Source organism: Pecten maximus, chromosome 6, assembly GCF_902652985.1.
Source record: "Pecten maximus chromosome 6, xPecMax1.1, whole genome shotgun sequence".
Taxonomy (NCBI): Eukaryota; Metazoa; Mollusca; class Bivalvia; order Pectinida; family Pectinidae; genus Pecten; species Pecten maximus.
In genome coordinates this window covers 34,193,948-34,210,105 of record NC_047020.1, presented here as the reverse complement: position 1 = coordinate 34,210,105, position 16,158 = coordinate 34,193,948, and the positions used below count along the sequence as shown (strand labels likewise).

The 16,158-nt window shown below is 33.9% G+C and overlaps 1 protein-coding gene across 2 annotated transcripts; it reads left to right on the top strand.

Moving 5' to 3' along the window:
- The first annotated feature begins 140 nt into the window (after positions 1-140).
- LOC117329615 (sorting nexin-5-like) lies at positions 141-16,140 on the top strand. Of its 2 annotated transcripts, XR_004533240.1 has the most exons (15): positions 141-221; positions 1,178-1,312; positions 2,734-2,835; positions 3,659-3,789; positions 4,624-4,702; positions 6,098-6,181; positions 6,906-6,980; positions 7,678-7,708; positions 8,240-8,324; positions 9,087-9,126; positions 9,615-9,701; positions 10,818-10,907; positions 11,358-11,423; positions 11,791-14,498; positions 14,561-16,140. XR_004533240.1 is itself a non-coding variant. In XM_033887637.1 (14 exons), the coding sequence occupies exons 1-14, from the start codon at positions 219-221 to the stop codon at positions 11,929-11,931; spliced, it is 1,149 nt and encodes a 382-aa protein (XP_033743528.1). In that variant the 5' UTR covers positions 141-218; the 3' UTR covers positions 11,932-16,140. The 2 variants fall into 2 exon arrangements, 1 of the variants encoding a protein (XP_033743528.1); XM_033887637.1 differs by having other exon boundaries at positions 11,791-16,140.
- The last annotated feature ends 18 nt before the right edge of the window (positions 16,141-16,158 follow it).

Below are 16,158 nucleotides of genomic sequence, written 5' to 3'. Positions count from 1 at the left end.
TTATAAAAAATATATATAAAAAAAATTAATAAAAGTTCGTCATTGTCGATCTCCGAACCCCCATGCGACTATTTAACCTTACAAAACTTCCCGCTCAAATGTCAACTACGAATTGAATTAGAGAGGGTCCGAATGATCATTTCCGGTTTACTTTGGTCTGGTGACGAAAGTTTGATCGACAATTTATAAAGAGCTGCCGTGGATACAACGGACTTGTCATGGTGATTTTATTCTTTTATTCTCCATACACGCTACACATACTTATATTGCTATCATTTTAATGTCTGAATTATTTTCGAGAACGAATATGTTAACAAATATAGCAGACGAAACTTGTATGTTTTTCGGCGAAAGTCGATTTTAAGTGTGACACGCCCCCCGGATAATGTAAACACTTGCATGCTAGTATAAAGATACTTCCATGTTGCGCTACATTTGTAATTCGTTATTTGTTGATTATTGAATATTTATAATGTGACTTACCAAATGTCCTCAGATATAAATTGAATCAACATTGAGGAAAGTTTTCTTTTTTTCTTTTTTTTTTTTTTTTAATAAGGAAATACATATAACGTTTGTATTGAGATGGTTTATAATATATCGCGTTTTCCCTCCTACAGTCAGCGGGATGACTCCGTAAAGTATATATTTAGCATCAGAGTATCGAGTATAGCTCAGAAAACGGATAGAAATTTGAGACCTATAATCTAATGTTCTTCAACATTACATGAGCTGTTTCACTGAAATTATTCACAAAGTTTTCATTCGTTTGCCTCAAGTCAGAAAAAAGACGGTTTCAAAAGTGCTTGCACAAAGGTGAAACAGTGGTCCAAATCAACTACATAAGCAGTGTCTTAGATTTGTAAAAGTAGCGAGTATGAGTTAGGTCACCTTACTAGCTCAGACTAGCGGAAATTTTGCCTAAAGAGCGTAAGGTCACTATAGTTTGAAGCCCGGCACAGGCAGGGTATTTTAAATAAATAAATATTTAATAAAAAGATTAATTGAGACTACAGCGAGTGAATGTTGAGACAATGAGCAATGCCCATTCCAGTACACTATGTACCCAACAAAAAAGTTATAGGAGTTTACAAATATTTTTTTTCTTCATTATGAGTATTCTAAATACTGTAAGCAGCATTTTTCTTTCTTTTATAAACTGTTTGTGATTATTCAGGAAGAAATCACAGAGACGGAGGCTGGAGAGAACAACGTTGGTGTTAAAGGTCCCTTCCAGCCACTGTTCTCCGTCAAAGTCCCAGATGCTGTGAAAAATGGAGAGATTCTGCAGTTTAATATTAAAGTATTCAAGGTGAATATTGTGTGACAAATTGATGAAAACATAGAAATTGAAACTTTAGATTACTGAAAACATGGAAATTGAAATTTAAGATTACTGAAAACATAGAAATTGAAACTTTAGAATGCTGAAAACATGAAAATTGAAACATTAGATTGCTGAAAACATAGAAATTGAAGTTTGGATTGGTGAAAACATAGTTATTGAAACATTAGATTGATGAAAACATAAAAAAAATTAAATTTGTTTATATCCTTTTTTATGCAGTTTTAATATACACATTGTAATTGGAAATGCCAGTTTTATTGATCGAGTACAAGTTTTCATTTTGTCAGTAAATATTCGTAAATAAATGCACGGCTACAATATTGTGACAGGCCTTGAGATCTAAACTATATATAAGCTTCAATGTGTTTTGTCTGTCTGACCTTCCATCCTTTCTTCGCACTTTATGCTACCTCGGCTCTATCCTACAGCTACTTGTCACTGGAACTGCATACTTGGGGCACGAGTTCACCTAGGTGAGGTGGTGTGTCATGTATCAAAATATATCACTCTGACCTACATTTTAACCTTTGACTACATACAGTGGGGGACTGTATTGATTACTTGAAGCTATATTTGATGGATTCATTGAAACATTATTGGATGGATGGATGGATGGATGTATTGGAGCTGTATTTGATTGGTTGATTGAAGCTGTATTTAATTGGTTAATTGAAGCTGTAGTTGAAACCATATTTGAAGGAAAATTGACTGTAGGAAGCTGTATTCGATTTATTTGATTGGTCGATTGAAGCTGTATTTAATTGGTTAATTGAAGCTGTAGTGGAAACCATATTTGAAGGAAAATTAATTGTAGGAAGCTGTATTCGATTGATTGATTGAAGCTGTAGTTGACGAGGTTAAAATTGATTGAAGCTGTATTTTATTGATTAAAGCTGTATTTGATGAGACGGTGATTGCTCAAAGCTGTATTTGATGAGAAAGTGATTTATTGAAGCTGTATTTGATGATATGATGACTGATTGAAGCAGTATTTGATCGATTGAAGCTGTATTTGATGAGATGATTGGTTGAAGCACAATTTGATGATATGATTGATTGAAGCTGTATTTGATGAGATGTTTATTAATTGAAGCATGATTTGATGATGTGATGATTGATTGAAGCAGTATTTGATCGGATAGGTGTGTACATGATTGAGGCTGTATTTGATGACGTGATGATTGATTGAAGCAGTATTTGATTGGATTTGTCTGTACATGATTGAAGCATGATTTGATGATGTGATGATTGATTGAAGCAGTATTTGATTGGATTGGTCTGTACATGATTGAGGCTGTATTTGATTTGATAGGACTGTACATGATTGAGGCAGTATTTGATTTGATTCGTTTGTATATGATTGAGGCTGTATTTGATGTTTACAGACAAACACAGATGACCTGATATGTACAGTATCCAGACAGTACGAGGACCTGGAATGGCTTCAGCACTGTCTCATGACAGAGAACGAGATCAATGGTCTCATCGTAAGTTATGTATTATTATCATAAATATTTGTCTTTTTTTTTCTTTTTTTTTCTCACCTTTGACACACAGTAATTGTTGATGTATCATACAAGTCATAAAAATCAACAGGAATAGCGGATCATACATAAACTTCCATTTGTCTTTGATGAGGTCATCATTGACATATCATGTGGCGAAAATGTTACCATGTAACAGTTGAAAGAAGACAAGCATTATTTACTGAAGGGGGGATCTCACAGGGCATTTTATTAGGGCTTTTTGGGACAGTTACCAGTATTAGGCCCCTTTCCTAATTGAAATTTCATATTTCAACCAAAATCCCCAAATTTGCAGTTTACTCCTGAAATTTTTTTTCTCAATTCACAAATTTTCTACCCAAAATGAGACAAAAAGGCCACATCCCAAACCAGTGAGAAAAAGCCCTGACACTTATGATCATGTCACATTTTATCAAATGTACGTATTATTACACTGATAACTGGGTATAGTTATAAACTAACATTTGGTAAAGCTTGGATTTTGACCGCTTACCAACAAATCATTGTAAACACTACCAACATTCTAGCCCGAGTTTCCTCTGGCCCCGACACCATACATAGTGTGAGGGCCAGAGGAAACTTAGACTACCAATTATTCTGGTAATAAATGAATGATACCAACCAATACAAGTACTTAGATAGTAAGAGAAGAGCAGTTGCCATAAAAGGTTTGAATAGACAGGTTGTCAGATTACACAGGTTCAGATTGAGGAGTAATGTACTAAAAGTCATTATGAAGCTGTGGGTGAATGCAACAAAAAAGTAATTTTTCATCAATTTCCAGTTACCTCCCTTACCCTCCAAACCAGAAACAGATGCGAAAGCTGCAGAGAAAAATACAAAAAAACAGCTTGGAAGTTCAACCAATGTTCTCATGGCTGATGAGTTCCACGTTCACTGTCACAGCGTAGCAAAGTAAGTTTCATTGTAACCACAATACAAAGTGACCAAAAGTGGAGAGCCTTGTCTAACTCCAGTGGGAATTTTTAAAACAATCACAGATAAAATACACCAAATCTGTAGAATCTCCTGTTTACAATGTATTGTTCCAGTCATTCTTTTGTGCCACTCTGTACTTGTTCTTGCCCCAGTTTCATCAAGTTTCCTTCACTTAAATTTTTTCATAGGAAAGCATAAAATAATATAAGAAGAGTTCCTCGAATAAGATTGTTTCCTTACCTGGTAAATCCAATTATGCTTTCCTATGGAAAATGTTAAGTCATGGAATTTCGTTAAGTTAAGGAATTCTGATGAAAACAGGAATGAAAAGTTTTTGAGTAAATCTCTTAACAAAGCCAATAACACTGTCTAGAAAGTTCTAGAAATCTCCTGGATTAGAGACTGGGACATTATTCATGTCTTTCAGGTAATAATAGTTGGCTTATATAAGACTACACACTCACAGGGACTCAGTAATGATCTTTTAATTAGACTTATTGTTAACATACTTATTTTAGCATAGTCAAATTTTAGTGCAAATACAGAAAATGTAAAATATGATTTAATGTGTGGACATGAATTAGTGCACGGGGGTGATATCTTGATATCAATTTCAGGAACAAAATTTGTGAGATTTTGCTATTTTTTTAGGTATGTAAATTATACACTGGTATAAACTTTTCAGCAATTTTAAATGGTGTTTCCTAACTAAGGTATAAGGAATTATCACCGTTTGTTCCAGTTTTGTTCCCATATATTTCATTTCAGTGAACATCTACAAATTTAATCATGCTTGTTTTTATCTTCTAGATACCTGGTCCTGGTGTTAGAACATGAAGTTTTAGGGAAGGACAAAGAAACACTCAGCAATTTCTTATGTCAACAAGAGGTTAGTGAATATCACCATTACTGGTAGGGCTGTTGATCTGATTGGCTGTTTGAGTAAGGTCTGACACATTATTGGTAGGTCTGTTGATCTGATTGGCTATTCAAGTAAGGTCTGAACACATTATTTGTAGGTCTGTTGATCTGATTGGCTACTGGAGTAAGGTCTGACACATTATTGGTAGGTCTGTTGATCTGATTGGCTACTGGAGTAAGGTCTGACACATTATTGGTAGGGCTGTTGATCTGATTGGCTATTGGAGTAAGGTCTGACACATTATGGGTAGGGCTGTTGATCTGATTGGCTATTCGAGTAAGGTATGACACATTATTGGTAGGGCTGTTGATCTGATTGGCTATTCGAGTAAGGTCTGGACCGATTATTGGTAGGACTGTCGATCTGATTGGCTATTCGAGTAAGGTCTGACACATTATTGGTAGGGCTGTTGATCTGATTGGTCATTCGAGTAAGGTCTGACACATTATGGGTAGGTCTGTTGATCTGATTGGCTATTGGAGTAAGGTCTGACACATTATTGGTAGGTCTGTTGATTTGATTGGCTATTTGGGTAAGGTCTGGACACATTATTGGTAGGTCTGTTGATCTGATTGGTTATTCGAGTTAGGTCGGGACACATTATTGGTAGGTCTGTTGATCTGATTGGCTATTCGAGTAAGGTCTGGACACATTATTGGTAGGTCTGTTGATCTGATTGGTTATTCGAGTTAGGTCTGGACACATTATTGGTAGGTCTGTTGATCTGATTGGCTATTCGAGTAAGGTCTGGACACATTATTGGTAGGTCTGTTGATTTGATTGGCTATTCGAGTAAGGTCTGGACACATTATTGGAAGGTCTGTTGATTTGATTGGCTTTTCGAGTAAGGTCTTGCATACCTTTATTTTACATGTACAACTATTGCAAAACAAGTTAATCAACTTATATTAATTTCTGTGGAAGCTGAGAAAGAGGCTGGTCTGTGCTGTTGTTTTTGTGTCCTTGAGCGAGACACTTTACCCTAATTGCTCTGGATGGCATGCGACGGGCCTCCCTTGTGTTGTTCAGTGAGGTTATCAACTACAGTGTACTACAAATAATCTCAATCTGAAAATGACCCTGACAATTCACAGGGCAATAAATCCTACAAACTTATATAAATCTCTTGTTGGCCCTGATTGAAGCAGGTGAGGGCCCAGTCTCTAGGTGAAAAAAACAGATGTTTGGGAAATGACCCCATATATTTTCATACCTGATTTGGTAACCTAAGTGAAAGGTAAGTGTGTTATCACTGTACAACCCAACTCCCCAAACAAGGGTGTATATGTTTCACAAACATTTTCAGATTTATTAATACACTCATAATGTGATAAAGACTTGTTCATACCTACTTACTTACAGCCACCAATCCGAGCCAAGCTGAAGAGAGGTATCATGAGTCGACTGTCGTCGGTTGTGGAGGAAGCCAGGAAAGGTCAACACAGGGTCAGTACTCCATCTATTTATAGCTTATACTCTTAAGGTTAACCATTACGTTGTAGATTCATATCTTATAATATTTAAAATATTTTGATAGGAATGTCATGCTTGATGACAAGGGTTTATAAATTTTAATATAATATAAATTTAATATAATAAAATATTTTATATAATTTTAAATGTTCTACTCTGCTATTAGATATCAAAATATGCATATAAAATGCTGTTATTTTGAAATGAAGTCAATTCCATAGTTACATGTTTCAAAGATGTAATTTGTAGGGATCACTTTTTGGTGAGATTTGTTGATTTTAATCCATGTTTTTGCTGAAAAATCCCATTGAAATTCTCAAAATGGGCTATATTTATGTAAAGGAAAATTCCATAACCTTTCTGCAAAACTCTGAAATTCTCCAATAATATAATTGACCAAGAATTATCTCTTAACTTTAGTAGCTTGACTAGGTTTTGAGGCTTTGAGTTCAACCTTGATACAGGTTTGAGGCTTTGAGTTCGACCTTGATACAGGTTTGAGGCTTTGAGTTTGACCTTGATACAGGTTTGAGGCTTTGAGCTTCAACTTAAGTCAGGTTTGGGGCTTGAGCCATGTTGAATGCTTTTGAGTTCTAGCTTAATTCATGTTTGTGAGTTTCAGTTTAAGCTTGAGTCATATTTAAGAATTTAGCTTGAGTTGCGTTTCATATTTTGAACTGTATACTTGGTTTTACAGGACATAGATGAATACTTCCACAAACAGAGAGAATGGAGTACAGAATATTCCAAGGCATCCAAGGAGACCTCACAGGTATATTGTAGTGTGGCCATACTGGACCTTTCGGGCAGGAATAAATTCATCCTCCCTTGGAAGAAAAAAAACAAAAAGAAAGAAAAAAATAATAATGTTCGGATTATTGTTCCATTCCTTATATTTCATGGTGGGGAGTCATGCTGGTATGCTAGAACAGTCTGTATTTTTCCGTAACATTCTGACCAATGTTTCGAATTAGAGCAATTCAACTAACGAATTTGATTAGAAACTATGGTCAGAATGGTACGGAAAGCTACAGACTGTTTCAGCATACATGAGGTATGGATGTGTCTGGATTATAGTATAGCATATGCTCGTAACTATGAGAAGCCTATGTTATGAGTATTTTCAGTGTCTTACCTCATTTTATGCATTCTGCATTGGTGGACGCTATTTTGAATTTGTATCTTCAGACCACTCGATTCCCCACCGTGTGTTTGAAATGTTGAAATTTATACAAAATAAAAATCATTTTATATAATTGACTAGTTTCCCCTTTAGGATGAGATGCTGGTTCAATGTTATAATACCTTCTAAGTTATTTTGTAACATCAGTTGAATTCATTCTTACATTACATTGTTGCTTGGCAAACAATACATTTTAAGATTAAAAATTTTTTTTTTTTATAAAATTGAAGAATGCATGACTTTTGATTATTTTACAAATTGATGTTCATTTTTTCTTTCATTTCAGAACTTCAACAGAATGTTGATAGCACAGATGAGTAAGTATAACAAGCTTTTAACTGATCATGATTGATACTAGAATTGTCCCAGGTAACTGTCAGTACAAGACAGCTTGATTTATCTTCTTATCTTATCATATCAGAAAAATATCTTTCACATACGGACATGCATGAAGTAGTTTCATTGGGTCTCTACACAGGTGTACATTAATGTGTTATCAATTTCGAGGGGCCGCGATGGCAGAGTGGTGAAGGTGTTCGGACATTTTGTCACTAGCCCTCCACCTCTGGGTTGTGATTTTGAAACTCACATGGGGCAGTTGCCTGGCACTGATCGTAGGTTGTTGGTTTTTCTGCAGGTACTCCGGCTTTCCTCCACCTCAAAAACCAGGCACATCCTTAAATGTACCCTGGCTGTTAATTGGACATTAAATAAAATAAACCAAACCAAAAGTTATCAATTTCTCAGTCATCTATAAATACAATTTACAGATTCTGTTTATCTTAAGTCCCTTAATTTAAACTACATGTATCATCAAATTATCAGTTTTATCGTTTTCAATCTTTCAGGATTGGCTGGCTGTTATGGACATTTAGCCACGGCAATGTCGGCCATGGACGTGTACAGAGATGCAACGTCTGTACAGATGAACATGTGAGTTATTTTAAAGTTGTTTAGGAATTTTAGAGGTCAATAGGTCAAGTGTAAAGATTTAAATTGGAACAAAATACAAAAAAAGTATAAGGATTGAATTCATGCACATTTGACAAATCCTCATTTACTTTTCTGGTAAATCATATGTCAAGGTCAAAGGTCAAGGACTCTAATAGATATATAACACAGGATATTTTCATATGACAGTTACTGGTAATAGGAAATATTTAAACCTAAATAATTGATGTAATTATATTCATTTTAATGTCAGAATTTAGAAAAATAGAATTTTGATGGTATTGAGAGAATTTAGAAAAATAGAATTTCGATGGTATTGAGATGTGACATTAATGAAAATAGACTTTGCTTTTTACTTAGATGTTAATGGAAACATTTTTTCTAGCTGATATATGAATTTAACATTTTGTAATACACATATTTTTGATACAAAAAATCTTGGTAAGTTGAAGTGTTGCTGTTCCCATAGCTACGATTATAGCTTCATAACAGGTACTCTATTGATGTCGGTTATTGGCCTTTAAATCACACTTCTTTCTTGTTTGTTAGTGTCAATACAGATATAGTGAAACCTGACTTAACTGACCACTGACTTTAACGACATCCTGTATCATCTGACCATATCAAGAATAGAGCCATGCACCACTGTCATTACCGACACACTGTCATATCTGACACATTGACTCCCACAGTGTCGATATAGTCAGGTTTCACTGTACACATACAAACAACATGTATTTCCAGGTTACTCTCAAAGATGGCTGAAGGAATGGAGGATTCTAAGGTAAAATTAGCCATTGTTTTTTTGTATACTCACATTACATATTAAGAAAAAACATGCTTTTTTGTGTGGTTTAAAGTTTTATATGAAATTATTTTTGATAGACAATATATTGATTTTAGTTCCTGATGTGAAAAACTTGCTAAAAGTTGCTATTAAAATTTTAAAATTAGATATAAGATTATTTGAAAATAATTAACCTATTTTCACAGCTGAATGCATGGACATTATGATCATCAATGAAAGATAAAAAAACGTGGTTTTATTGGCAAACAATATAAAATCTGAGGACATCATGAAAATGATAAAAAAATTAGATTTCATATTGTTTAAATGCAAGCCAGTCTCTGTCAAATCTATATGTTTACAAAGCTTGATTCTCTGTAACTGGATAATTCCAGGAGATTGTAAATTTAATGTACATTATTCATGAGAAATTTAAACAGTTATCTCCCTTTATAGCTATTGCCTTGACCTTTTACCTGTTTCAGCGTGGTATGGAGGTATTATGCAGTAATGATGAGAGGACCTTAGGTCGTATGCTAGACCTCTACGCCCGATACATGGACTCGGTCAAGGTTTGTCGCTGCATGTTCTCAATTACATGTACACATGTCTCCTGTTACATTTTGTGCCCAAATAAATACCCACAGAGGTGGTATGGAGTTTCATGTGTGTCTCTAGGGGTCAAAGACTTTGTTGAAGGAGAGATGAATGTAGAGGAACAGGACTGGGCCGCCGGTAGCCAGGTGGTTCAAATGTTTAGAGCATCCGTCTAGATTTTGGAAGCCCTATGTTCAAGTCAGGTGGTTCTCTTTTCAGAACTATAATAGGAAAAAGTAGGGTACTTTTTCTTATTAATGCAAACCGGGACTCAAACTAGTAACCTGGTTCTCGAAGTTGACATCCTACCATTAGACTTAAGAGAAATTCCGCCTTGCTAGAGATATTAAAGTGACTCATACTCTTCACTTTTACACTAATCCCACCTTCACAAAGTCTTCATCTCTGAAGACAACCACAATGTAAGTTCTTTTACTCCAAAGCAGCTTCTCAATCCCTCATAGCTTTCAACAGCACCAAATATGTAAGAGGAAAGTGTAATGTAAAATAACCTGCCCGTGCTGGGCTCCTACTAGCGACCTCTATAAGCGGACATCTGACCACTTATCTAAAAGGAAATTCCCATCAGCAAGTATATGTAAGGTGACCTACACTCCAATTTCACAGAGATATATTGCCTGTAAACATGTATCAGTCAAAGGTTTTACCCAATGAAATTAATCGAAATAGCTCTCTGGACACAATCTAATTAAAATTTAATGTTCAATTTAAGTCTGTATGAACTGGAAAAAAACAAAGAGTAGCAGAGTGGAATCGAAGATCTTTGTTTTAATCAGATTGCTCAATCTGGACATATATGTCCATAAAACTGTGAGGAGCATCATCTGAATATTACATGTATACATATAAATGCAGTATGATAGTGGTAATTTGTCTGAAATGCCAGAACTTTATCATTATTTCGATATATATTGTTTGTGTTACTATGGATATATTGATATGCCTTTACAGTTTCAAATATGAGATTTAATCTTGACAGTTAGTTCCATGTATTGAAGAGGACTGATATACTTTTATTGTCTTTATATGTTTGGCTATCCAGGATAAAATAAATGTGTTCGTGTTTGTAGGAGATGCTGTTTAGGAGAACCACACTATTGGTGACCTATGAAGATGCTACAAAGGCATTAGAGAAGGCCAAACCAGTCAAAAAGGCAGCAGTGAGTTTTATATAGCATTCCATATACCTCAAACAAAAGATTGTGTTGCAGGGTTCTTAGCTAGGTCAAAGAAACGGTCATGGTTACTATTAGTAGAAAATCTTGTCACCGCTCTAGCGACTACATTTTAAAATGGATTTTGATCATATTTCGATTCAAATATGGTCAAGTATGAGAATAACTTCAATGAGTTGATCTCAGGGCTTATTAATTGCAGGGTAATTTTATATCATTGGTCATTTTTGGCTGTTCTTGTATCTTACACTCCATTTAGCTGCAAATTGTAGCTGTATAGAACTAGGAAAGCTTATCATAGCTAATTATTCGACTATATCTAAAGCCTAATATCTTCAACATTTCAGATTTCAAATTAAAACTAGCTTTATCAGTAATATACTATTAAAGTAGCTAAAATGGTATTCAAGAAAGTATTTTGTGGTTTTTTTTCAGGCAGAAGAAGCGAAAACATCATCTCAAAAGGCTTATGAGTCTTGTTCAGATGTTGCTAAGAAAGAAGTAAGACGATGATTTCCTTCACAAGTAACACATCCACCATATTACAAGCAACATTCCTGCATCATAGATTATCTATCAAACAAATATACATGAAACAAACAATTCATTAACTTTTAAAGCAAACATTGACATTTTCTTAATTTAAACATGCATATAATATAATAAAAGTCAATATTTTGTAACTGCAAACAAAATGAAACCATTTTGTTTTAATATTTTCAACCTTAATTAAAAGTAACTTTTTTTCTTTCTTTGCAGTCAAAGTCTTTTACAATTCAATATTTTGTAACTGCATGCAAAATGAAACCATTTTGTTTTTTATATTATCAACCTTAATAAAAAGTAACTTTTTTTCCTTTCTTTGTAGCTAAAGTCTTTTATGCATCAGAGAATCATTACATTTGAAGGTGGGTTGTCAAAGTTTGCCGAAAGCCAAATCAAGACCGCTCGAGACTCATATACCTTATTAGTCCGAACACTTAAAGCCGTGAAAGAGATGGACATATGACACAAATCAATATAGCATGTATCTGAACCAGTCAATGCCTTACACACTTGCCAAAATAACTTAATATAGATAGGAATGAGTCTGTTTTCATATACATTGATGTACATGTATTTTGTATCTGATCCTATTAAGTCATTTTATATTTGCTAGCAAATTTTACTACCTGTGTGTAAAATGTAAATTGCAGTGAAAAGTCAGTGTATAGGCCTAATCATTTTGGAACAATTGAAACCCTTCATTTTGAAATAACTATTAGAAATGTTCAATTTTTTTTTCTTGTTTTTTTTTTTCGCTATTTGATAGAATCAAGAAGTAACCTGGAATTAAAAAAGTTTTGAGGGCTTTTCCAGTTAAATATCTCCCCATCAGGAGGCCTCCAGGTTTGTTAAACAGTAAGACTTATAGAAATGATTTAATGAAATTTGTAACTTTTAACAAGAGTCTTTTCTCCAGCACCCATGTATAAAATTTCTTTATTTCTAGTGTCATTTGGATATTTAATTTTACTGGAATAGCCCTGACAAGAAACTTTTTTTTGAAAACACTACCAAATTTGAACCCCATGAAAATATATATTTTATTTTCATGTACCTGGTAAGTTGTATTTTCCTTAACAATATGACATTGGCAGAATGGTAAGCAATACGATAGATATGTAATTGTGTAAATCCACAGTGGTGATACAATAACATATGTGACGTCATAAATACGTCTGTACATGTCAGGATTTTGTGTCTGCAATGAATCATGTGTTCTTTTGACAATACTCAGCAAGAAGTTCTGAAAATAGATTTTATAAAAGTGTTTCTTGTGTTGTAGAACGTAGACTTGATAAGTTCGAACTATCCAAAATAGTGTTAGTTATTTAAGCTAGTAATAGTTCGAACTCTGGTTGTTTATAATTATTGTTTTTCTAGAAAAAAATGTGTGTTCGAACTATCTGCGTGTTCGAACTAACCAGAGGTTTACCGTATATAGAATCTAGCACTCCTAATTGAACTTGTTTATTTTCATATAAAACTTGCCAAATGTTTATTTCATATGAAATTTAATAATTTGTTAAATGTAAAAATTAATTCAGTATTCATTGACACTTATATTAAAACCTCTATGTAGGTAAAAGACATTGACAGTAAAAAACATGTTTTTTTTTTTGTAGAGCCTGAGTATTTCATTTAATATAAATTAGATTTATATAAACATGTATAGTATTGAACTGGTCTCATGGAACATTGTGAAAAATATTTAAATCAACCAGATTTTTTCTACTTCCTTGGTATGGTTGTATTATCTGTGTTAACGGCATTGCTGAAATCCCAGATTATAAAATGTTAATAATATATTATCTGTTATATATATGATTTTTTTTTTCATGTTACCATATTTATCCAGCAATAAGGCTATGCCTGATAATAAGCCCACCATGTCAAGTGCTATTTTATAATCATACGAAAAACCCAACCCCTGTTGTGAATCTAACTTTGTATTGGCCCACTGGGCTTATTACAGGATAGATATGGTATTTACTGCTGTGGGCAATTATTTATACAATGTGATATACTATATTCTGTAAAAGATTTTTGTTAACAGTACATTGTATTACTATAAACATACACACTTCAGCAGTTATTTTATTTTAGCACTATAGGCATTCCGCTAAAATATGATTAAGCTAATTGCAGGTTCTTTATACAGTATATATTGTTTTATACAACAATATTGCGGATTTGCTAATTCATCATTTCGCTAATCTGTTTACATTCTGCTAAATTACGATTGTGCTAATTGTAGGTTCTTTATATTGGTTCCTATGACAACAATTGTTGGTGCTCTAATTCATTATTATGCTAATATGTTTAAATTCTGCAAATTACGATTGTGCCAATTGCAGGTTCTTTATATTGGTTTTTATGACATCAAATGTTGGTGTGTTAATTCATCATTGTGCTAACCTGTTTAAGTTCAGTTGTGGGTGTGCTAATTCATCATTGTGCTAATCTGTTAAAATTGAACTGTGGATGTGCTAAGTCATCACTGTGATAACCTGTTTAATTGTTCTAACCTGTTTAAATTCAACTGTGGGTGTGCCAATTCATCACTGTTCACCTGTTTAAATTCAGTTGTGGGTGTGCTAATTCATTATTGTGCTAATCTGTTTAAATTCAACTGTTGGTGTGCTAATTCATCATTGTGCTAATCTGTTTAAATTCAGCTGTGGGTGTGCTAATTGATAACTGTGCTAACCTGTTTAAATTCAGTTGTGGGTTTGCTAATCTGTTTAAATTCAACTGTGGGTGTGCTAATTCATTATTGCACTATCCTGTTTAAATTCAGTTGTTGAAGTGCTAATTCATCATTGTGCTAATCTGTTTAAATACAACTGTGGGTGTGCTAATTCATCACTGTGCTAACATGTTTAAATTCAACTATGGGTGTGCTAATTCATTGTGCTAATCTGTTTAAATTCAACTGTAGGTGTGCTAATTCATCATTGTGCTAATCTGTTTAAATTCAACTGTGGGTGTGCTAATTGATCACTGTGCTAACCTGTTTAAATTCAGTTGTGGGTGTGCTAATCCATCATTGTGCTAATCTGTTTAAATTCAACTGTGGGTGTATTCAGTTGTAGATGTGTTAATTCATCATTGTGTTAATCTGTTTAAATACAACTGCGGATGTGCTAATTCATCAGTGTGCTAACCTGTTTAAATTTAACTGTGGGTGTGCTAATTCATCATTGTGCTAACCTGTTTAAATTCAGTTGTGGGTGTGCTAATTCATTATTGTGCTAATCTGTTTAAATTCAACTGTTGGTGTGCTAATTCATCATTGTGCTAATCTGTTTTAAATTCAGCTGTGGGTGTGCTAATTGATCACTGTGCTAACCTGTTTAAATTCAGTTGTGGGTTTGCTAATCTGTTTAAATTCAAATGTGGGTGTGCTAATTCATTATTGCACTATCCTGTTTAAATTCAGTTGTTGAAGTGCTAATTCATCATTGTGCTAATCTGTTTAAATACAACTGTGAGTGTGCTAAATCATCACTGCTAACCTGTTTAAATTCAGTTGTGGGTGTGCTAATCCATCATTGTGCTAATCTGTTTAAATTCAACTGTGGGTGTATTCAGTTGTTGATGTGTTAATTCATCATTGTGTTAATCTGTTTAAATTCAACTGCGGGTGTGCTAATTCATCAGTGTGCTTATCTGTTTAAATTTAACTGTGGGTGTGCTAATTCATCATTGTGCTAACTTGTTTAAATTCAACTGTGCGTGTGCTAATTCATCACTGTGCTAACCTGTTAAAATTCAGTTTTGTGCTAAAATGTGATTGCACTCAAATAAGTACATATATGGTATCCGCTTGTATTTAGCAGGTAAATATGACCAGCTGTGATTCTTTTGTCACAATGTTAAATTAAATAGAGTGGGTATACATATATATTCTATGGTGTACATTTTTTTGTAATACAATTATCTTCTTTTTTTTTCATTTATGGTTACAGTCTTATCTGTTGGGATATATACCCGACTATAGATACATTATATGTTTGCTCTCAAGTTGATGAGCAACGATTTCTGGACAAACCAACAGAAAAACGATTATTAGGCTGAATTGAGTAGGGGAGAACACTCGTCTAACCAAGCACTAAAGTTCTATTAACAGTCAACCTGGCTTATAAACGCCACTCAAGACAGAGACAAGTGTAGTTTTTAGTGACGGACAGCTGAAACACCTGCATATTTCTGTGTTCATTTACTAAATGCAAAGAACTTCATGCCCTTTAAAGGCAGGCGACCTTTACATGTATATACCTGTAGTCTTCATAGACAGGTTTTTGTTATAAACTTTAAGGCAGGTTTGACTTAGCACTGGTTGATGCAAAGGCATTAGGTGAGTTGAGCTTGATTTGTGGATGTCAGGTGAGCTGGAATCACATATCCATCTTTGTATTGTCAATATTACTTATTTTTTTCTTTTCTAGAAAGATTCAACCACTCATTTGTTGATACTTAAAATATTCTTAATGCCTGAAAGGCAAAATGTGCAATATTTTGTAAAATTAAAGAAAAGACTATTTTCACCACATTTTACAAGAAAAACCATTCCAGGTATTTTGCATAAGACAGTATTTGTGTATTTATATACATTTATTATTGCCTGTTGTATTTGACATACGACCATTAAAACTATTAATATTGCCTGTTAGAAATATGTCTTGTGTCT

Excerpts from the sequence above, each read along its gene's own strand:
- LOC117329615 (XM_033887637.1), top strand. Across the intron at positions 6,981-7,677 it reads CATCCAAGGAGACCTCACAG|AACTTCAACAGAATGTTGAT; the intron begins GTATATTGTAGT and ends CTTTCATTTCAG. Across the intron at positions 11,424-11,790 it reads CAGATGTTGCTAAGAAAGAA|CTAAAGTCTTTTATGCATCA; the intron begins GTAAGACGATGA and ends CTTTCTTTGTAG.